Source organism: Zalophus californianus, chromosome 13, assembly GCF_009762305.2.
Source record: "Zalophus californianus isolate mZalCal1 chromosome 13, mZalCal1.pri.v2, whole genome shotgun sequence".
NCBI classification, from domain to species: domain Eukaryota; kingdom Metazoa; phylum Chordata; class Mammalia; order Carnivora; family Otariidae; genus Zalophus; species Zalophus californianus.
In genome coordinates, this window is record NC_045607.1 from 11,146,045 (window position 1) to 11,170,250 (window position 24,206).

At 38.6% G+C, this 24,206-nt stretch overlaps 1 protein-coding gene across 13 annotated transcripts in view; it reads left to right on the forward strand.

The window, feature by feature from the left end:
- DENND1A (DENN domain containing 1A) overlaps positions 1–24,206 on the forward strand; it is a 503,929-nt gene that overhangs the window by 100,819 nt on the left and 378,904 nt on the right. Inside the window, exon 1 of one of the 13 annotated variants that reach the window (XM_027614752.2) lies at positions 15,387–15,464. The exons of the other annotated variants lie outside the window; for them this stretch is intronic. Coding sequence (XP_027470553.2) covers positions 15,422–15,464 — 43 coding nt within the window. The 5' untranslated portion in view covers positions 15,387–15,421. Of the gene's footprint in view, positions 1–15,386; positions 15,465–24,206 lie in introns of those variants that run through there. 13 annotated transcript variants of the gene reach the window in all.

Below are 24,206 nucleotides of genomic sequence, written 5' to 3' on the forward strand. Positions count from 1 at the left end.
ATGATATATTTTGGTCTGTTAGAAGAAACTGTATCCCAAAATTTTAAAGAGAGAACAATACACACACACACACACACAGACGCACCAAAAATAAGGTTAACTACAATGAAGGGATAGAATATGACTCTAAAAATGAAAAATAAAAAAGAGTTTAAAAAAAGGGATTGATAAGATGTTGGTTGAAAAAGGGAAAAAGAAAAATTAAAAAAAAAATAGAAAAAGAAAATTAAAAAAATTAATTTTGAAAGACTAAAGAATCAGGGAGCGAAAAGTCATGAATTCTATGTGCAGTATTCCCCTAGCGCTGGAGTTCTGCCGTTCTCATTGATCGGTAAACTTGGTCTTGGCTGGCTGCTCTTGCTGATCTTCTGGGGGAGGTGCCTGTCGTAGTGGTTCTCATATGTCTTTGCTGGAGGCCGAATTGCCCTCCCTTGCTAGGGCAGGCTAAGTAATCTGCTTGGGTTTGCTCTCAGTAGCTTTTGTTCCTTGCAAGCTTTCCGTACAGCTTTGGAGGAGGAGAGTGAAAATGTCAGCCTCCCATTCTCTGCCTGGAGGAGCTGAGAGCTCGGGGCCCCACTCCTCAGTGCACCCCCAGAGAAAAGCAGTCAGTCACTCCCATCTCCCCAGTCTCTGGCCGCACTCTGTGTTCACCCGGCCTGTGACCGAGCATTTCTATCTCTGGCACATGACCCCGTGTGGAGTCTCCAAACCCAGCCGATTCCTGCTGTGCACTCCCACGCTGCTCTTCCCTGGGGCAGGAAGGGGAGTCTCCCCGGATCTCCTGCTTGTTGGGTCCCTGCTGGAAGAGCAGTGGCCCGACTGTGCTGTGGATCACGGTTTATGGCCACCCTGAGCTGAGAGCCCACTCCTCAGCTCCGTCTTTATAGCCGGCTTCCCTGCTCCGATACCTGGGAGCTCTGCCGCACTCAGGCCCCCCGGTCTTTCTTTGACCCCAAGGGTCCTGAGACCACACTGTCCCAGTGAGGGTTCCACCTCCTGCTTAGCCACTGGATTGACGTCCCTCAGCGGAGCCGACTTCTCAAAGTTGCGATTTTGTGCTCTGCGGCTCTATCACTTGCCGGTAGTCTATCTTCCCGAATGTCGCCTCGGATTCACATTGCCGCATGTCCTACCTTCAAGAAAGTGGTTGCTTTTCTGTTCAGAGAGTTGCTGCTATTCTTTTCTTCAATCTCCTGTTGAGTTTGTAGGTGTTCAGAATGGTTTGATACCTATCTAGCTGAATTCCTGGGAGCAGACGAAAGTTTGGTCTCCACTCCTCTGAGGTCTTGTTCCCGGCCCTCTCCAGTTAGGTGGTTTTATAACTTCACTGGATTCTGTCTTCTCTTATTTCATGTGGTGGTTAAAAGTGTATAATGGTTTGCTGTGTAATTTCTCTTGGTCTCTCCTCTTCTCTCACTTTTATCTGAACCTTCTCTTTGCTTCATCTCTATTTTCTCTGTTCAGTTTTACGGTTCCACTCCCAGCAGTTTCCCTTTAGTGGAGACCCTTATCCCTTACATGAGGATTTGGAGTTTCAAAAACTGCTGCTGTGCACCAGCCTCCTCCCCATCTTTGATATTTTCATTGGGTATAAAAATCTCATCATCTGCAGTTATTTCCACCCCAAATCGTAAAACTTTTATCTCATTGTCTTCTGGCTTCTATCGTTTCTACTGGAAAGTCAGCCGTAAGTCTTATTATTGTTCCTTCAGTGCTAATTTTTTCTTTTTTTCTGGCCGCTTTGACGATTTTCCTCTTCATCTTTTGTTTTCAACAGTTGTGCTATGTTGTGTTGCTTTGTATTTGTCCTACTTGAAATCTGGAGTACTGCTTGAATCTAGGATTTGATTTTTGTCATTAATTATGGGTCATTCTCACCATTATTTACCTACCTGTTGCTTGTAATCCTAGTCCTCTCCTCCTATAAGCAATGTGATTTTAGTGTCTGTGTCTTTTTAACACCATTATTTGAATCTCTTCTGGGTCTGTTTTTCTTGCCTGTGGGACCCTGTAGTTTTCAGTCACTTTACTTTTGTTCCTGTTTTCTTGGTGGTTGTTTTGTTTGAGTGCCAGTTATTAATATTCAAAACTGTAGATCTATTTTAAGGCCTAGAGTGAGGATTTACACTTAGTTTTGGCATTTAGGCTAGGAGCACTAGCAGTCTCCCATCCCTTTTCCCCATCCTTCCTTCTCTCCCAATCGGGATTTAGATGATTTGAAGATGTGCTTTAGTCTTTGTGAGGATTCATCTATTTCCTTTTCACTTTTCTCATGAGAAGTTCTAATTATCTGGGGTCCCAACCCAAGGCCTGAGGTGCTTCCTGGGACCTCCTCCCTTTTATAGGCTCTGAATTCCAGTTTTGTCCTCTTAGCCTGTTGGTGATATGAAAACTCTGGTCAGCTTTTAGCCTCTTAGTTGCTTCTCCTGGAATCAGTCCATGTCTTTAGGAGAAATGTGGCCTCAAATGCTAGAATAATTGTTTTTTTGAAGATTTCTTCTCCTGGATCTTGGCTCAGGGTAATTTGATACTTTTTTGGTAATTCTTTGATGCCTTTGAACAGTTGCTCTTTTTTATATTTTATTCATCTGTTCTATTTTATGAATAGAAACATTGATCTAAATCCTAATTCACCTTAACTGTAGTGCAAATCCAGCTAGCTTTTTAAAAAGGAGCCCTTTATTCAGGCAGTGGTTTGTTATAATGTATCCGAATCCTAACATTTGCTCTTTGAGGCTGATGGTATCATCCCCATTTTCCTTCTGAGGAAACTGATGCCTAAATAGGTTAATGAAATTGTCCAAGGTCACAACAAAATCTTTACCTTAAGGCACTAAATAATTCCGTTCCAGGCGACCTTCTTTTTTAGACTTTGGACTTTCGGATAACAAGTACCACGATATTAATATGGTAGGTATGCAGGAAATCTAAGTGATAGAGAAATGAGTCCAAAGAGGATCAGTGTTATGTGGGTGTATATATATATATGGAATGTAGACTTTAGAAAAACCTATAATTAATTTTGTGTGCATGAATAATTGGGTGTGAATCCTCCCACACAATCAGTTAAGTTGTATTTAGCTATTTTTCAATGTAAAAATCATCTTCCAAGTATTTGTCATACATTACAAGCTTTGATTTCCTGTTGATTCTGTGTATAATTTTCCATCCATACTGTGTGATTAATCATGGGTTTGTTAGAATTACAGAAATTATTTTCCAGCTTTAAGTTGCATTTAAAATATTTTAGAGTTGTACTTTGTACTTTGGTATCTGTTTCCATACTGCTGGGGATCATATTCAGTTTGAGAGAGGAGTTGTTAAAGTATTTCATGGTAGATCTCCAACTAAGAGAATCTAGTTGTTGTTTGAACCTTTTATCTGATGCAAAGTCACCTGCATTCACATTTCTTTGGCACTCCTTCCGTGGAGAAGGCCACTGCAAGCCATGTGGCATCAGGCAGGGATATAGAATTCTCTTCAGGAAGGAGCAGTGAAAAATTGGGTACAAAATTACAATCAGCCACATCTTCCTTTCCAGATGAGACTTTCATGTGATAAGTGTATATAATCTTGTAGGATTGGAGCTAGTTTACCTTATTGATTCTAGAACACATTTTCTCCCATAGTTTAATGTCTGAAGTCCTGATGCATTTACAGTAGATGGGATCTTGTAATCACTGCAAGCCACGCAGCTGTTCTGATGTCATTGCCCAGGCATGGACAAACTTGGCTGTGAGTCCTGGTGGTACGATGAGACACCTGCAACTATTGACATTTCAGGATCATTTGAGAAAGTAACATGAGGCATGATTTTAATCTGAAAACTTTCTGTTGACCTCTTCTTGCAAGATCAGCATCTATTACAGGGTGGGTGTCAGCAGCTTGGGAAAAAGTCTGGGAGGCAGTAGCAAAACATTTAATTTTGTTTTGGAAAAGCTCCATTATTAAGTGCTCCTCATAGCACAATGGGTGATACTGTGTGGAAAACCTGGTTTAAGGACTCTGAGCTGAAAAGCGATTCAGAAGAGTTGCTTTCTGATGTGAAGAAGTTTTAGGAATACTTTGACTAATTTATTGTGCTTGTATTTTATGTTTTATGTGTGCACAGTGGTGTCAGATTAAAAAAAAAATCTGTTCTAAACTGAATAAGTTAATTTTACATAAGAAACCATTGTACTGTAATTTAATTTTCCCTCCTTTTTTGGGGGGGAGATAGTAATAGACTGGTGCATCTTATTCTCAGTGGTTTCTTAGATTCTGTGAAGTAGAATAACTTGCTTCTTGCATACTTAAAAGATGTTCAGTATTTATTGGGTAAACGGAGCCAAGGTTTCTTTCTTAGAAGACCTTACAGTGCATGCCTTGAGATTAAATTTGAACTAAGTTTATTTATTCTAGTTTTAAATAAGATTTATAAAAGATGGGTTAGTAATAACTAGTGTTCTTTCTTTTTTTTTTAAAGATTTTATTATTTGAGAGAGAGAATGAGAGAGAGAGAGAGCACGTGAGGGGGGAAGGGTCAGAGGGAGAAGCAGACTCCCTGCTGAGCAGGGAGCCCGATGTGGGACTCAGTCCCGGGACTCCAGGATCATGACTTGAGCCAAAGGCAGTCGCTCAACCAACTGAGCCACCCAGGCACCCAATACTACTATTCTTGAACTGAAATTTCATCCCATTGTTTGGTACCACATAGTGAAGTTAACCTTTTTCTCTAAAAGGTAATCTTTTGGTAAGGAGATGAGTTTTATTTTCTTTATTTTTTTTCTAATTTTATCTTATATTGGGAGTAGATGGCTAAAACCTTCTCTTTTGAAACAAAATAACAGTTTATAGTAGTAGATTGGGAGGTATGCTGGTGTCAGAAATACAGTTGGATGATATATATATAAGAACACATATGGATGAATATTTTTGACATCTTTTTTTCCTTCACTTTGTGGCCCTCTCAGTTTTGAAGTTGCTTATGTGATTTTTTTTTTAAAGATTTTACGTATGTATTTGAGAGAGAGAGAGAGAGAGAGAGCATGAACTGGGGTGGAGGTGCTGAGCAGGGAGCCTGATGTGGGGCTCGATCCCAGGACACTGAGATCATGACCTAAGCCAAAGGCAGATGCTTAACCAACTGAGCCACACAGGTGTCCTGAAGTTACCTATGTGTTTTGAATTTAAATTATATACATTATAAAAAAAGTTAATGATATGCAATCTCTAGGTGATTTTTCCAAATCTAAACCATGTTAATAGCAAATCAAGAACATGCTTTCTTCACATTCTGTTCAGCAAACCATTAATGATGCATTGTGGTAGAATTTACAGAGATGAGTTGAGCACTCCTCTGCCTTCAGAGAACTTTAAATCTCTTGTAGGCAGGTGGTTGGGAGTTAAAGGTATTGGTATCCCCACTCTGGATTTGAGTGGCACTGTGGTTTAGAGGTCAACAGCATAACTTCTGGAGTGTGTCTAGATCTAAGTTTGAATCCTGATGTTCTCCTTTGTCACCTTCTGCAAAGGTACTTTCTCTCTCCAAGCGCAGCTTCTTTAATAGGGTGGTGGTTGTGAGCACCTAGCACGTTGTAGAAGTTCAGTAACTGTTATTTGATGCTGTATTGTATTCCTCATTCTTACCATCAGCATTCTCATCTGCATTTCAGTGTCGTGAAAGAACTTTGATGTCAAATAGACCTGGAAGGATTCCAGTCTGTCTCTGACATTTATTAGGTGTGTGGTATTACACTGTTTACTTGAAGGCTCCTCTCGAATTTCTCCTTCTGGATGTCATAGACTGAACTTAGGCTCTTGCCCTCCAACTTGGCTCCTTCTACAGCTTTCCCATCTTAGAGTTGTTTGTATCAAAAACCTGGGAGTCATTGTCTGTCTTTGTATCCTTTCCCTCATTCATCTTTCCTGTCCAGTTCTGTCTCTTGTCTCAAGTCTGCTAACTTCTCTTCCATTACCATCACCCGCATTGAAGCCTGCATCATTTCTCACTCAGACTATTGCTGGGGCTGCCTAATTAAACTTACATTCAGTTTTGCCTAATTATAGTCCATTCTCCACAGAACAGCTAGAGTAATTTTTGGTAAAACATATCTGATCCTCTTGCCTCCCTCCTGCTCCTTGTTCAGAACTTTTCAGTGGCTTCCTTTTACACCTGAACAAAGTCCAGAGTCCTTCATGTGCCCCGTGAGACCGGGCATGGCTTGGCACCAGAGTCTTCTGGCTTCATTTCCCTTGTGTTCAGTGATTATTACACTGGCCTTCTTTTATTTCTTCTTTTGACCCAAATTCCTTCCTGTCTCAAGCATGCCTCTAGTCAGTGCTGTTCCTGCCCTCCACCCATACCACTGTTTCCCACTTTTGTCTGATTCCCTTGCATCCTTGAAGTCTGTGTGTACGTGGTACTTCTTTTGGAAACCTTTAAAAATCTCCCCATCTAAGTTGGATCTCTCTGTTATGTGCTGTCATAGCATCATAGCATGCCGTGCTTTTTCTTTGTAGCACTTACCTCCCATTTAAGATCTTCTTTCCATGGAATCGAGCTTTTTGAGGGCATAGACTATATGGGTTTTGTTCACTGCTCAGTTGTTCCCAGAGTTTTAGCACTGGTACCTAACACATTATATGCGCTCAGTCAACATTTGTTGTAAGGATGGTACTTTTATTGAAATGAATGAACATTACCTGCCTAATAGGGTTGGTGTGAGAATGAGGACACAAATGGTATCTTACTACCTGTTATGTGGCACATAGTGAGTCTGTGATATTATTCTTTTTTTTTTGCCATCATCCTAAGGATTAAGAAAGGCCTACCAGTTTTCAGACGATAGGTTGTGACCCACTCGTGGGTAATGAAATCAATTCAGTGGGTCTTAAAGTGAATTAAAAAAAAATAAATGGAATAGAATAGCAATTATTAGAGAAAATAACGAATAGTAAGAAAAAGTATTGTTTCCTGAAACTTTTGTTCTGTGGGTGTAATATATCTACCAGTGGAGATATAACCTATTTGTTAATGTGTGTAATTAATGGGTAAAAGAAACTTGAAAGCCGCTATTGTATCTATAACACAGTATAGTATATAGCTTCTAAGCAACACGGTGTTTAAATTAGGGCAGCTAAATGCGAATATATCCAATTCTTAAATGTAATTCCATGTATCCTCGCTGACTTGTTATATTATTCAAGGCCCTAGAATCTTCTTTAGACATCAATGTCATCCCCAAAACTTGGGGGATCACTGGTTTTCCCTTTTATCTAGAGCCTGTAACTATCTTTTTCTAACCTGTGTATTTTTTGAAAGTAACTTTTACTTCTGTACGTTGTGTACTGTGGCCTTTTCCAGGGTATTGAAAAGATATCTCTAATATTGTTAGTATTTTTATGGTACAATCTGTCTTATATAAACTATACAGCGATGTTAACATTATGTTATAATGGCATTCTCTAATAGCTCAAAGTACTGCTCTTATTAAATTTTATTGCCCTGATGACTTTATAGGCTAGTATTATTAGTTTGATAAAATCAAGGCTATACAGATATATAAAAACCCAGATTATATGTAGGGTCATAGAAAGACCCAGACAAAAGGAAACAAAAACATTTAAGGATTAAGACCATGATAGTTATGATTGTGGTAGCTTGGTAAGTGATTTCATTTTTCAGTGAATTTTTAAAATACAGGTTTGATAAGCAACTGAACTGAACTATGATTTGTGTAACTGAACTATGATTTTCTTCTTTAAGGCCAGTGGTCACTTCCAAACCTTTGATGCTGTTGACTTCCTCAGCATTAATCATTGTTTTATACTCCAGTCTCCAAGGATGCATAAATTATGATAATGGAAGCAAGAGGAGGGCTGGAGCTTGTGGTTGCTGCTGCATTATTGTGTCCACTGGGATGGTATTTTGTGTGTTTGTCCTCTGCAGATTGTTGGGCCGAGAACTGGATTCCGTTTGCAAAGCTAGAGACAACAATGAATTTTAAAAGGCATGAGAGCAGTCCTGTTAAGTGGTCTGATTGGAACTGTTACAGACTTGGAAAAAAATTATTCTGGGGATCTTATGAAATCTCATGCAAGTATAAATTGTCTCCTTCCTCACAGTTAATTTGTTTTGTGGGTGTTAGTGCCAAATGCTCAAATAATGCAAATTGTTACCTCCAATCCACCATAAAGACTGCGGTCAAGTCACAGAGTTTAGTTTTCAGGTTTTCTCATGACTGATTGCTGTCAGCCATTGCAGACTGGTGAGCTAGATGCTGTCTCATTCTTAGAGAAGGAACTAAACAATGGTTCCTTGTTTATTCTTTACATTCGTTTTCATTTTAAAAGTGCGAGATTTACTTTGGAAAATCTGGGAAACAAAATATTTAAACTGCAATATAAAAATTTCCCAACACTCAAGTAAATTCCTGTTATTATGTCTACTTTTCAGTCTGTTGTCTGTTTACACATAAAAGAATACTGCATATATTTTTTTTCTGATGGATGTGAGATAAAATGAGTATTTTTAGGGAAAACACATTACTAAAGTAGATGAAGAAGAGGTGGAACCCTTAACCTGGAATGATGTTCCTGGAGGAATTGATAAAGTTGTCAAAACACTGTTCATAAAAAGTTGCTAGTTCCAGAAGGCTTAGCTAGTCAGTATTCACATCTTTGTAGACAATGCCTGTGCTACTTAAGACTGTCCTAAAGTATGTTTTTCAATGTCATGCTTCTTCTTTTCCTAAGTTGTTGTAACCCAAATACAGAAATGCTGGACGAAAAGATAAGGTTGGTCTGTACTTTTCTTTTTTGTCTTATTTATGACAAGGGCACTGACGTTGGATGATCAGTGATCGTGCTGTTGCGCCCACCTGTTTTTTGAAATCCTACAAGAAAATAAACTCTGTATATTTTGAATATAAAATGCTATTACATTATTCACTTTAGATATAAATAACTTAAAAATTAAAGCTTTCATCCTGCAAAAGATGATTTATCATATATAAGATGTTGAAAACAGCAATAAAAATTTATTTTCAGTTCTCTATCACTGCCTATAAAAATCACCTCAAAACTTAACACAGTACTGATAGATTATTTCTCGTGCTTCTGTGGATTGGGTGAGCTCACCTTGGCAGTTCTGCTTCAAGTTGTTGGCTGGAGCCACTCATTCAGCTTGGATCTCAAATGTCCAAGATGGTTTCACTCATGTGTTTCACGTTTCACCTGGGTGGCTGGAACAGCTGGGTCCTGCCTAGGTCTTTCTCTGTCTCTGTGGCCCCTCTTCTTTCAGAAGGTCAGCCTGAGATACGTTCCGCCAGATCCCAAAAGGATGACAGCAGAGCTGTCAAGCCTCTAAAGGCGTAGGTCCAAAAGTGGCTCAGTGTAATTTCTGCTGCATTCTGTTGTTCAAAGCAAGTCACTATGTCAGCCTGATTGAAGGAGGGGGAAACAGAACCCGTGGCTTGGTGAGAGAAGTGGCATGTGCCAGAGGTGACATCTTTGAAGACAGTCTACTGTATTAGTTTAAAACAGAACATTGCTAAAGCCTTGAAGCCCTCTGCGTGCTCTTTCCCTGAATCTGCCCTCCTGTCCCTTATTCCCATCCCCAGATAACCACTGCCCCTCCCCCCATTATTTTTTCATTTTCTTTTTTCATGATCATTTTACTGTATATGTAGGTATCTCTAAATAATGTTTTATTTAGTTTGCATGATTGATATGTATTTCTTAAAATCTCTTAAGCTTCAACTTAGAATACCTACACTAAAGATTATTTACAAAACTCAGAAATGCAAAAAGAAAAAAAATAAAATAGCTTCTACTTCTAATTCTTAAGTATAATCCTTGGTAACATTCTGGTATATGTTAACACATGTGCACACTCCCCAATTTGTATCCACTATCTCTTGTTCTCTGAATCTGTTTCTTGAGTTTGAGTGGTAAGGGCTTCTGCTTTGTGATTCTGTAATAATTGGTTCCTGCATTTTGGATGACAAATGGCAAGAACTTGGATTTGTGAGAGATTCATTTAAACATTATTTGACTCTGTTAGGATGGTTGGAGTTTGCGGAGTGAACGATAGATAATGTGTGTGTGTGTACATATATACATATGTGTACTAAGTGATAATTCGTTCAGCCCAGGAACCACACTTTGAGCACTTCTGTTCTACAGTATGATTTTTAATGGATATATTGTAGCTCATCACATAAATGTATCCTACTTTAGTCAGTCCTTGTAAGTCAGGTTGTCTAGTGTGGCTATTATAAGCAATATGATGATGACTGTCACGTACATTTATTAGCATTTCCTTTTAATATATTTCTAGAAGTTGAATTACCTGGTCAAAAGGTTGGCACGTTCGTAAGGCCTTTGGTATATGATGCCTAATCATATTCCAGAACACTGTATTTATTATATTCCCAAGTAAGAAAATAGGAGAAATTTAAATGAACGTTCCAAAGTCTCTGAGGGAAGTTACCAAAGGGGACTCTCAAAATTATTTAACATTCAAATAAGTGTATTGCCTCCATAAGGTTATTATTTTGTGAGGGTGATACTCCTTTGGATGTAAAAATTCTAATATCTTAAAAAATTGGCTGGGCACCTGGGTGGCTCTGTCGTTAAGCGTCTGCCTTCAGCTCAGGTCACGATCCCAGGGTCCTGGGATCGAGTCCCACATGGAGCTCCCTGCTCTGCGGGAAGCCTGCTTCTCCCTCTCCCACTCCCCCTGCTTGTGTTCCCTCTCTCGCTGTGTCTCTGTCAAACAACTAAGTAAAATCTTTAAAAATAAATCAGAGTTGATCAGTTTATGACTGTTAAACCTTGTGCCTGGATGATTAGCATTTTTCAGTGTATGTCTTCAGATAAAAGGGTCTCTTCTTCCTCAAATCTCCCCAGCCTGGAGACCAACATGTTTATTGTTTATAATCTACAGTGAAATCTCTGTAATTTTGCATTTCCTATTGTAATTTGGCATAAAGATGAGTTATCTTTCGAAGCAGTTCTAGGGAAGGTAATAATTTCTAATCTTGAAGGCCAGACATTGGGTCTGAATCTTGTGTTTGCCACTTACTTTGTGACCTCGTTAATAATCTAAGCTCTAATTGTCCTTTCTGAAATGATAGGAATACCTGGACTTGTTTATGTAGAGAGATTGGGTATTGCTGGAAACAGGGCAGAGTATTCTCTTGCTGTAGCCCATGGAGTTCTACCTGAAGTGACCTCCTTGCTTGAGCTTTGAAGGAGGATCGCAAGTGAGAGACCAGGTAGTGGACTACTGCATTTTTTATCCTGGTGGCCATGTTTTTGCCTTGAGAAGGTGTGGGGATAGAGTTAGCTAAGGACTGATGAGTACTCTTGTCTGTGTTTAGAATACCTCTCTTTATTTTCCTCTTTATGTATCCACTATATTCCTTTAACTTTTTCATTGGATTGTTTTGAGGATTTTATGAATGCTAAAGCATGTGAAAGCTTTTTGAAAACTGTACAGTCTTTTTTGAACTCAAAGTAATATGATGTTTGGCTCTATTCAGAGACTACTGAAATGAATCACTCAGTGGCCCTCAAGGGTGGTTAGTATCAGAGAGCCAGGTAATTATTTATATTCCTCTAAATTGTTTTCTGATAATTGTTATAGATTTTTGTTACAGCTGTTTGTCATGGATTTTTGATGTATCAGATGTTCACAACTTAGAGGGGTTCATTTAAATGAGTTTATAAAATACTTACTTGGAATTATAAATCTCCTTAGGCACAACTTCATCCACAGCATTTTTCTCAGGCCAGTCCATAAAACCCATTTCATCCTCCTCCTTTGTGTGTGTGTGTGTGTGTGTGTGTGTGTGTGTGTGTGTGTGTGTGTGTGTGTAGTGTAGTGTAGAACTTGGTGTAGATGATAGTTTGGAGTTGTACAGACTTTAGGCTAAATCTTGGCTTTGTCCCTTAGTAGCTTCGTCACCTTGGGGAAATCAATTAACGTCTGAGATTTGTTCTCTTCTTCTGTAAAGAATAATTGTGCCTATTTCATAGGATGGCTGTGAAGATTAAAAAGGAAAATGTGAAGTCAGTTTGGGACCCGTATGGCAAACAGGTCCTCAATAATTGTTTCCTTTCTCCTTACCCTCTGAATATATTGCTGTAGGTTTTCCTATTCTTTTGAATCACTCCCCTAGTTTTGTTTTGTTTTTGTACGGATTGCTAGATTGTCCTGAAAGACTAAATTATAGATGTTTTCGTCTCTTCGTATTGTTAGATGTTATGTAATAAAGGAGAATAATAAAGTCAGTGTGGAAAATCAGATAGGTCATAATAATGTGTATCTTTAGGAATTCTCTTAGAAAACATGCTTTTAATAAATTAAAACAGTTCCCCCATTTTTGGTATTAGAAGTTATTCCTGATCTGCAGCACAATGGCTATTTGCCATAATTGATTTTTTGATGCTTTTTGAATTAGATTTGTTGAGTATGTGCAGTTGTTTATAGTTGTGTGAATTTACTGAAGCAGTTCTGTGGTCAAATGTATATTGGGGAGGTGTCAGGCTTTACACATTTGCTGATTATCTAGTTAGGAATACTGCTTATGCTGGTCAGTGGTTCCTGCTGATTTAAAAACAGAAGGTGCATCTGTAGACAGTGCTTAGATTGTATAAAATTGGTTGCATTAGCATCTGACACTGCAGGAGAGCAAATTATATCTTGAACGAATAATTTTAAAGAATACAGCTGTTTGTGATATCTTTGTAATGAAGGTAACATTTTATCTCCATCATCTTAATTTCAGTAAGATCTAATTTCCTACCTAGCCACATCTCTTCTTTTCTAGTGGGATTTAGTCTTTATAGGTTGAATCGTTTTTAGTTTTATATTTTTAATGAAGAAGATTGTCAGCAGTAGGATTTCCTGTGAGGAATTTTAATTCATTTGTTTTCAGCTGAAGTTGGAATCATTGCTAAACTCATGAAAATATCATTCAGTGAATAAGATCTTAACTGATCAATTTTAAAATTATTGTATTAGTATTAATATTATTCCAGTTATTGCATCTTTAGTTTTTCTTGTTTAAATATTTTTTAGGTAGCATCACTTGGGCACGGGAAACTACTGTGCATTGTTCTATTAATAAAGAAGTGGTTGTTCTCTGATTTGATTGTTTGAATTGTGTGAATTGGAGAGTAATGTTTTTTTTAGCATGACACTTTGGGAACTGCTTCTTGGTTAGGATACTTTTGTTCCAAGGTCTCCTTGAGTCAGTTCCTATTAAAAGTGAAATGTGACAACCTGTATAACAATGAGAATATTTGAACAATACAAACTTATATTATTGTATGGCTTTGAGGAAAACCTCATACTGTGTCTAATTGAATTTATTATGCTTAATGAATATTTAAACCAAAGAGTACCTTTTTTGTTTCTTTGACCATTGAGTTTACATTTTTAGGTATATGTAAAATATACTATAAAGTATGTAGAATGCTGAAAATTTGCAGCCTAAGAGATAATTATATAGCAGTTGCATTATAGCATTTCCAAGGAAATACTGTTAAAAAAATTGTATTCTCAATAAGTTCTAACAGTCGGCAGAAGAAGGAAGGGGTAAAAAATATTAAATTAACATTTGCTTTCATTAATAGTTCCTGTGAATTTTTATAAAAGAATTGATCACAGTGAATTTATTTGGTAAATTATCAATCTCCATATTACACACCTTCTTAAGAATGCCTTGGAGTGTCATATTCAGAAACATATCATTAACTTAAAATGGTGTTCTTTCCCTTTTTCAAGAGAACAAGGAATTCACATTTAACTGCTTGATACTAGCTGTATTATGTAAATTATTATGGTAAGTGTAATATTATGTAAAAACCTCCCAAGTAGTTACAAAATAGTAGTAGTTATATGAAGATTTATATCCAGTGAAATAATTTTTGTTAGTTTATTCAAGGACGTCACTGTGAATGAAGTTTAGTGATGATTACAGCAGTATCAAGTAAGACGTTTCTCTTAACATTGTAACTATTAAGATACATTACCTGAGTGACCTTTTTCTAAATTTAAGCTTTGAAAAGGAGTGGGAAGGTGTGAGAGTGTGAATTTTGAGGCTAGATAAAAGTTTGGATTTGTGTCCCCATGAAACTCTTAAAACTTCTGTGATAAAGAAAGCTGGGAGGAATGCCTGACCACTTTGCTATTGCCCAGTATTTTCACTTGCTACATAGTTTAGTATGTTTGGAGTCATTACGCTTTTGTTGGATAAAGGTGAATCAGTCCTTTTCCTTGGGTCTAAGAAAAATTGACCCAGTATATTCTGGTTTATTCTGTCCTACCAAATATCATTAGCTATGACTTGTCATGTTTAAGGGATATTAAGAAATATCAAATCCTTACCTTAAATATTTTTTTGGATGAGGAGGACTTTGCTGGCTGCCCTTAGGAGTTAGCAAATGGCTGTGTCAGGCAGTTCTGCTATTTTGAGACAGTTGACTAGCCTCTTGAAGACAGTTCCCTGCTCATAGCATTCATAATAAATTTCAGCTGGATTAAAGACCTACATTAAAAAGCAAAAGTTCAAAGTATTGGAGGAAAATCTGAGGATATTTTTAGAGATTTGGATAGAAAAGAATTTCTTGAATAAGCTATGAGAAAGCCCAAACCCTGATGGGAAAGACTTGATTTAACCACACTAAAATTTAAAATTTTGGTATGGCAAAAGAAACTGTAAACATAATACAATTTTCAGATTGAAGGGCAATTTTTGCAAGCTTGGGATCTAAATACATAAGGAACATGAAAGAAACAGGAAAACAGACCAAAAAAATATTAAACAGGTCACAAAAGAAGAGATTCAAATGGTTAATAATCATATAAAAAGACTACATCATTAAAAATCAAGGAAATACAAATCAAAGCCATATGAGATACTACTTCTTACATGAGAGTGGTAGAAAAATTTAAAAGTTGAATAATACCAAGTATTGGTGAAAATGTGGGGCAGCAAAAACTCAACTCTTTTGGCAATACCTAGTAAAGAGAAAAGTGCTCATACCCTGGAACCAATAGTTTCACTTTTAAGTAGATGATGTAGAGAAATTCTCACATGTGCACAAGGAGATATAATCAAGAATGTTCATAGCATCATTTTTTTTTGTAATAGAGAAATATTGAAAACTTAAATGACCATCAGTAGAGGAAATGGATAAATTAGGACTTATTTGTAATCGGAGAATTGTATAGCAATTGAATGACTCCAATCTACTTGCAACAAATTGGACAAATCTCAAAAATATAATTATGAGTAAAAGCAAGTTGAAAAAGCAGTATACAGATATGTAAATGTTAAAATTATGAAACTGTTTTGTCATGTGTGCATTCATATGTATTAACAGTATAAAAACATGGAGGGGAAGGCTGCACGCTAACCTCAAGACAATGGTGATTCTCTGGAAGGAGAAGAAGGAGATGAAGGTGGAAGGTGGGGCTTTAGCTATATTTGTAAATAGAAATGTTGTAGAAGTTAATATTTCTGCTCATCAGTTGGTGAATTAATAGACAAAACATGGTATATTGATATAATGGAAAACTATTTAGCTATAAAAAGAAATTACTGATATATGCCATGGCATGGACGCACTTCAAAAACATGCTAAGTGAAAGAAGCAAGACACAAGACACCACATACTGTATGATCACACTTATTGAATGTCCAGGAAAAGCAAATTTAGAGGCATAGAGTAGATTAATGCTTGGAACTGAGGTAGGAAAATAGATTAACAGTAAAGGGGCAAGAGGAATTTCACTGGGATGATGAAAATGTTCTAAAACTGATTTATGGTGATGGTTGCACAAGATGGTAAATTTACTAATAATCACTGAGGTATATAATTGAAATGGGTGAACTATGCAATATGTAAAATGTACCAAAATGAAGTTGTAAAAAGTTAATATTTGTTAAATCTGTATGGCAGTCAATATAAAAGTATTTCAGGGGTCCATTTAAAAATTATTAAAGACGACACCTATTCATGTCATTTATAGTTCCAAATCACTTTATTATTTTAAAAAATGTATTGAGATTTAGAAAGAGGTAAATCCACAAAGTGTGTAGCTTCGTGAATGTATATAGTTGTGTAACCCTTACCCAGATCAAGATCATTTATATTACAGTAATGTGATTATAGTTGACAATGCTGAATTGTATACTGGAAATTTGCTAAGAGGGTATATCTTAAATAAGCGTTCTCACCACACACGAAAAAGGTAATTGTGTGAGGTGATGGGTGTATTATGTAGCTGGATTGTGGTGACTATTTAACAATGTATATGTATATCAAAACATCAAGTTGGACACCTTAAATTATTCCTAAATAAAGCTGGGGTAAAACACCTGATGTGGCACCCCAGAAGGCTCCATTGTGTTTCCTCTTAGCATCCTCTCTTCTCCTGCCTCCAAAGGCAACTGTTTTATTATCATTATGTATTAGTCTTGTTTTTGAACTTCATAGAAGTGGGATCATGTAGTTTTCTTTTGTTTAAAAATACGTCTGAGATTCATCCATGTTGTTGCATGTAGTTCGTTCATTCTTAAAGATTTATTTATTTTAAAGAGTGAGTACATGAGTGGGGAGAGGGGCAGAGAGAGAGAATCTCAAGCAGACTCCCAGCTGAGCATGGAGCCTGACACGGGGCTTAATCTCATGACACTGAGATCATGACCTGAGCCAGAATCACCAGGCGGACACTTAATCGACAGAGCCACTTAGGTGCCCCTAGTTCATTCTTTCTAATTGCTGTACAGTCTTCCACTGTAAATATAACAATTTGTTCATCCTTCCATTGATTGACATTTTTATTTTACTATTAGCAAAAAAGCTACAATGAATATTGTACATGTCTTTTGGTAAACATACACACTTGTTTCTCTTGGGTATGTTTCTAAGAGTAGAATTACTGGGTCATGAGTTGGGTGTATGTTGAGTTTCGCTAAATATTGTCAAATTTCTAAAGTAGTTGTGCCAGTGTATCCTCCCTCTAGCAGCATATGAGCGTTCCAGTTGCTTCACATCCCCCTAAATGGCTCTATGGCATGGGTTTCCCATACTTTATTTATCCATTGCCCTGTTGATTGATGTTTAGGTGGTTTCATATTTTCAATATCTTGAATAAAACGCTCATGAACTTTTTTGTAGAAGGCAGTGCTTCGATGAGTTCCATGAATGCTTTCCTAGAAATAAAATTGGTGACTTAAAAGGCATGGACATTTAAAATTGATTCTGTTTGTGTTGCTGAAAAATTATACTAAATTGCTTTCCATCCAACCACATTCTCAATTACCAGGTGTATGAGAGTGCTTGTTTCCCCAGATGCTTCAGTCTCCAGATGTTTCCCATACTTTTAACCTTTGCCAAACTGATGAGGGGAAGAAAACAACAGGAGTTAGGGGACCATAATACTTCAGTACCACTTTGCAACCCTTTTCTGGCATCTTTCAGGGTGGTAAGGTAAAGGGTCTGCTGTCCCATCTCCTTTGGAAATGCTTTCAGTTTTGAAGGCTACGAGAGGAGAGGCAGGGTTGGTCGCTTAATGGGATCTAGTCAAGGCTTCATGCAAGAAGGATGAAAGAATTCAAGCTCAAATCAAAATGTTGGCTACCTAGATAACACCTGGACTATGTTGGTAAGGGCTAGAGGAGCAGATACAATTCTTTGGCAGAGGCTACTGCCTTTCTTACCTCATTTGATTAGGTATGAGTTCTTTTTTTTTCTTTTAAAGATTTTCTTTATTATTTGAGAGAGAGTGGAGAGAGAGTATGAGAGCGGGGAGGGTCAGAGGGAGAAGCAGACTCCCCGATGAGCAGGGAGCCCAATGTGGGGCTTGATCCCTGGACTCCAGGATCATGACCCAAGCCAAAGCAGAGCCAGGTATAAGAGTTCTCAAGGTTCTCAAGGCTAATGAAGCTGCTTAGCCCAGCTAAGTGCCTTGGTATAAGAGTTCTTAATTTACCTCTTCACCCTTCCTTTCAAAACTGTCCCAATTTCTGCTGTACCTGCGCAACTTCAGGAGAGTATTTGTTGCCTCTTACAAGGGAGAGACTGTAGATCATTGTCTCTTGATGCCCTCTTCGTGCCTAACATGCTACTAGTAGTGGGCGTGTAAATTCAGTGAATGACTCACTGGACTCTTCCCCCACCCCCCTCACTTTGTAAAGGAAATGTCAGAATAGTATGACAGCCTCCTATTATTGCTTCTCAAGACTGGACCTTCCTGGGGAGGGCCAGTGGTGAGCAATTGAGGACAAGGACTGGCGAGGAGCCCAGCATGAGTAAGGGCTCCTCTCTAGCCTAACCAGGATAACGGCACAAATGTAAACTATCACGTGTCTCACTGGGCAAAGAAGGGGAGCAGCAAGCCCGCAGCGCTGACGAGGAAAGGCCAGGATTTTTAAGTCCAGCTCAGAAATAGAGCTGTGGTGAGGACTCCGATTCTATGGAAGCAGTGGCTCACAGAGAGGAACAGAAGCACTGGTTACTTCAGAAGCGGTTGCGAGTTTTCATATGCCTCCTACGTAACGGTGGCTTTGGGAGGAAACAGAGTATTAAGCGTTTGCTAGGTGCCAGCTACCTTTCAAAGTGCTTCACTTCCATTATTTACTTAATCCTGAAAATCCTGTGAGGCAAACATTATTAATGCCCCATTTATAGATGAGGGCACTGGGGCTCCGAAAAACTGATTTGTCCTGGATCACACAACTGGTAAGTAGTTGAATTGAGATTCTAGTTTAGGAATGAGTCCAGTGCTGGGGCGCCTGGGTGGCTCAGTCAGTTGGGTGGCTGCCTTCGGCTCAGGTCATGATCCCAGGGTCCTGGGATTGAGCCCCGCATCGGGCTCCCTGCTCCGCGGGGAGCCTGCTTCTCGTTCTACCACTGCAGCTCTCCCTCTTGTACTCTCTCGCTCTCTCTCTCTCAAATAAATAAAATCTTTAAAAAAGAAAAAAGGAAAGACTTCAATGCTCCTTCTCTTCACTTGCCACACTAGTATGAAAAATAACATTAAAAATGATAGTAATGTCTAAAATATGCTGATAGCTTACCACATGCCAGGCATTAATTCAACTTCTTTAAGTGCATTATTTCATTTAATGCCCTATAAAATAGATGCTATCTTAATCCCCACTTTACAGATGAGGAAACTAAGCAGAGAAAGGTTAAATAACCTTCACTAGGTCACACAGCTGGTTACTAGAAGAGTCCATGTTGAAATCCAGTCCACACCACCCTCTCGGGTCATAGTCTGGAGTGATCTTGCCTGGATGGTTCCTAAACAGCTTCATTAGCCTTGAGTCTTTGGCTTTCTCCTCTCAGGCACAGGGATCACCTTCTTGTTTACTGTTTGTATAATCCTGCAGGTGCCAGAGGCTTCCAGAAGGCATATAACTAGACTTGGCTGTGTATGTTAAGCTACTGTGGCAGCATATGGGTTGTCTACCATTAGGTGAGATGCTGGAGGTAGCAGTGCTACTTGGATTACATACTTCTAGGGTAGGGCAAGGCCCCATGCAGCAGGGTCCAGAGCGGGTTTGTCCTGACGAGGATGCATAGGGAGAAGGGCCTGATCAGTGCCCTGAGCTAGCTTTCCATAATCTCAGTTTGCTGCATCCTGTGAATTCAGTTGTCCATCCCCGCCCCCAGTTGTAGCTGGGAAGAACCAACCCTGACAAAGTCCCATTCCTATTCTCAGGGATAAGTTGCTTGTTTATTCAAAGATAATTTATGTGAGGGACTGTGTGAGCAAATCTGAGAGAAACCATAAGAAGACTGTCTTTGCTAAACCTTTATCTCAGTGCTCCCTGAGCACAGACTAATTCTCTTGAGAATCCTAGTTTATTTTGTCTTGAAGAGCTTGAAATTATTGGAATTTTGACAGTGGTAGAGGCACTGTAGGGTTTGGATTGTTTTTCTGTCTTGTGTACCAGCCTTCTGCTGCCCTCTTAACTGCTCCCCTCTACACCCCCAACAGCCCACATTTCCTGTGTGTCCTGTTTCTCAAGCCCTGGCTCCTTACCTGGCTCCACGGAGCCTTCCCTCACTTGTCCGTTGGCATGGATGGGGAGTTCAGAGGCTGGGGAAACCTTGCTGATTTTCACCCAGGGGAGAGTTGTGTTTTTAAGACTATTGAAGACGTGCAAATTGAGGAGGAAAGCTCTCATAGCATTAGTCCAAGCTAAGAATCCTTCTGTTATCTGCTATATATAAGGTTTTATTGGTTGAAATGGAGGCTGGGCCTTTATAAAATGCAGGTTTTATAGTAATGGCAGGAGGGAGGAAACTCCCCCAGATAATGGAGTAAAACCATGGAAGCAAAGTCATGGAGCCAAGCCGAGAGGACGAAAGGAGGCTTTAAAATTCTCACTGTTATGTCAAGTGTATCAGCCTAGTTTAGGACAATTACTGAGTTAATTGCTTCTTAATGGAAAATACATATTTCAGTGTTCAGACTTCCTAAATCCTTAATTAAAAAGGCATGTTAAATTAAAGTACCAATTAAAAGTACCAATAGAATGGTATTTAAGTATTGGCCACTGCTGCTTAAATTTAGAATTTTACTTCATTGAAAGGACCTTGTTTTGTTTTCTTTTATGAGAGTCTTAACTCTGGGATGGTTGGCCACGGGGAAAACCAGAAAGAAGTGCTTTCCTTGAGGCTATTTTCCTTTAAAGGTTACTTGTAGACATGGACATTTTACCAAAGCAGTGAGTTGTCTTGAGGATTTTTAGATCATAGGATGACAGAATTTTAGAGTCCAAAGAATTCTTTTAGTCAACACTTTCAGTTTATATTTGAGAGAATTCATATTCAAAGACTTTTTTATGATCACATAGTGGCAGAATCTAGGCCTGCTGATGCCCAGTCTGACACTTTAATATTCATGCTAAATCTTTCTCATGTTATAATGATTGTTGTGATTGTCTGAAAGCTTACTAAACATAATTGTGTGTTAAGAGTCAGATATTGTTCAGGTGTAGGAGACACAAAGATAAATAAAAGTGGTTCAACTATCAAGAAGGCTTGGGCTAAGGCTAAGTAGATGGAAGATTGTCCAGTGTGTTAAGTATAGGAAAGAGGTATGCACAAGATGTGTATCAGTCAAGGTCTAGTTGAAGATAGAGAGACCACTCCATCAGAAAAGGAGTGACTACAGAGAATTCAGTCTTACAGAATCATTGGAAAGAGTGGAGGAATATGCTTCAGGCAAATCTCCAGGAATGACTTTCAGAGTCACACTGCAGAAGTAGCACCAAAAGAATGACCACTTCTGCCATGTCAGGAAGCTGGGAGATTCTGGAAGTTGCTCTCCCAAATGTCAGCCCCAGGGTATTCCCACCTCTGACTACTTGGGCTTAGAAAGTCTCCATCAAATTTGTTGCCTCCAGAGCCATCAGGCCATTCCTGCTAGTTCATGTTACCTCCTGGCTCTCTTCTTGACTGTGCTTCAATTTCAGGTCTCACCAAGTGGATCTGATTGGCAGAACCAAAATTATACCTGGTAGGTATCCTAGTTGCAGGGGCCTTTGAGAAATAGTTTTCAGCTTTCCAGCCTTTATAATACTAGGGGGCCCACAGAAGATTGTAATAGGTGTCTTAATGTAATAGTAGTGTTAATAGTGGTTTATATGCATATAATATGTAGAACATATATATGATTTATATAATGCAGTATGTACACACACAATGTAATAGTAACATAATGCTCAAAGTAGAGTGAGCCAGTCTCTAGAGTCTTTGGGATCAGTGCATAAGAGGGGCAATCGATCTGCTGGTGGTGGGGAGGAAAAGTCAGAGAATTTAAACTGAGAAGTAGTACCTGAGCTGAGACTCAAAGATGAAATTGCAGATGTCTCAGCTTTTCTAAGGAACTTCAGACCTATTTTGTCAAGTCTGTAAAATAGTTATTCACAAAATACAATCCTCAGATGAGTAACATCAGTTTGACCTTGGAACTTGTTAGAAATGGAAATTCTTGGGTGCCACCCAGACCTACTGAGACAGAAACTGAATGAAGCCCTTCAGGTGATTTTGATGCATGCCAAAGTTTCATAAACTCTGTTGTGTCTGCACGATGATGAAGACCTCTAGTCAGGGGTAGATTTCTGGGAAAGACTGATAGGGACCTAGTAAGCTATATAATTAAGCACAGTGATTAAAACCAGTAGTTTCTTGCGGTAAATCTCTGAGTTCAAATCTTGGCTTTTACATTTACCTATCTGTGTGATGATGAGCTGCTGGGGTAACAATACTTACCCTGCAGAACTGTCAAGCTTAAGTGACATGACAGGGTATATGCCTCTCACAGTATGTGACATAGCATAGGCATTTTGTAAAGTCTTTTGGAGGAGACTTGACTAGAAGCATTCCTAAATCTTTCTTGGGAAATGTTACAAAGGCATTTCAGAGTTGAGTTCAATTCAGAAAGCATTTATGGAAGGCAGTCTGTTCTGTGCTCAGCACTGTGCTTGAACGCTGTGGTGCCTTGATTCTTGGGAAGAGTCCAGATGGTAGGGAGATATGGGTCCTGGCCTTAGGAGCTGTTTATTTTATTTATTAAGAAGAGAAGTCCTTAAACAGGGAAGTAACAGTCTAAGATAGTAAATGATTAGGTGTACAATCAGGTGTTAATAATTAGATGCTACCAAAACAGTAAATATTACAGAAGCTCAGAGGAAATCAGTCAATGTGGGCCAAAGTAGTCAGGGGTAAGTTCCTGGAAGAGGCAGATGGGGACCTTATATGCTTTTGTGGGCCATTTAAATCAAATTTCTGAGGAGCATATTTCTTTATTTACAAAGGTTTTTTGTTTTTGTTTTTTTTTTTAAATTAACCTTGTTTAAAGATGTGGAAAATTCAGGAAATAAGGAAAAAAACCCCTATAATTTCACAGTTCAGGCACTCATAGCTAGAAGTTTTGGTGGGTTTCCATTTACTGTCTTTTGAAAATCTTTTTTAAAAAATAGTAATTGCTGTTACAGTGTGATAAATCTCTCTATTCTGTTTTGACTTAATTCTTCATAATGCAGTGGTGTTAGCATTTCCCCATGTTATTACAGACACAACCTAATTTTAATGGTGGCATAGGTGTTGGGTCACTTGAGCTTATTAATACTCCCAATTTTTGAAATGAAGTTTGAAATAAACATAAAAGTAATTACTTGTATTTCCAGTTATTTCCTTGGGATAGATACTGAGAAGCAAATTACTAGGGTATGGATTGTGGACTTTCTTAGTGCTTTGGAAACATATTGCCAAATTATTTGCTGGAAAGAGTGGTTGAATTTATGCTCCCTTTCCTCCTTCATTCTTTTTGACTCATTCATTATTTATGTGCTAGGCCCAATTCCAGGTTCTGGGGATATTAGTAGTGAACAAAATAGGCAAAAATCCCTGCCATATATGCTAGTAGGGGAAAACAGATAATAAGAAAGTATAGTATGTTGGATGACAAAATGTGCTAAGGAGAAAACACAGGAAAAGAGAATAAGGAATGGTGTGGGGATAGGAAAATTATAATTTTAAATAAGGTGATTGGGGAAGGCAGCACTAGGAAAGTAACTTGTGAATGAAGACAGCACATGCCCCATTCCTTGGTATTTATCTCACGGAATGAACAGCAAGGGAAAGGTCCACGAAGTGGAAGCATGGCTTTCATGTTTGAGGAGCAGCAAGTAGACCTGTGTGGCTGGAACAGGGAGTCGGGGTTGGCGGGGGGACAGAGTAATAGGAAGTGAGGTCAGAGAGTTGCTGGTAAAGGAGGATGTGACTTACTCCGGCTGCTGTTTTGAGAACAGTCTGTAGGGAATGGAGGCAGAAGCAGACACCTGTTAGGTGACCGTTGTAGTGGAAGTGATGGTGACTTAGACCAGCGTGGTAGTGTGGAGATGGAGAGAAATGATCAGAACTTGAATTTATTTTGAAGATTTAGTTGACAGGATTGCCCAACAGATTGGATCTGAAATGTGGGAGAAGGATCAGGAGTTCAGTTTTGGACATGTTAAATTTGAGATGTCTGCTAGGCATCCAAGTGGAGATGTTGAGTAGTAGACAGATAAATGAGTCTGGAGTTGGAAGAAATAAATGTAAAGTTGATAGTGCATATTTGTATTTGAAGTGATGAGACTAAAAGAGACCAGCAAAAGAGGACATCAAGAAAGAAAAGTGAAGTCCAA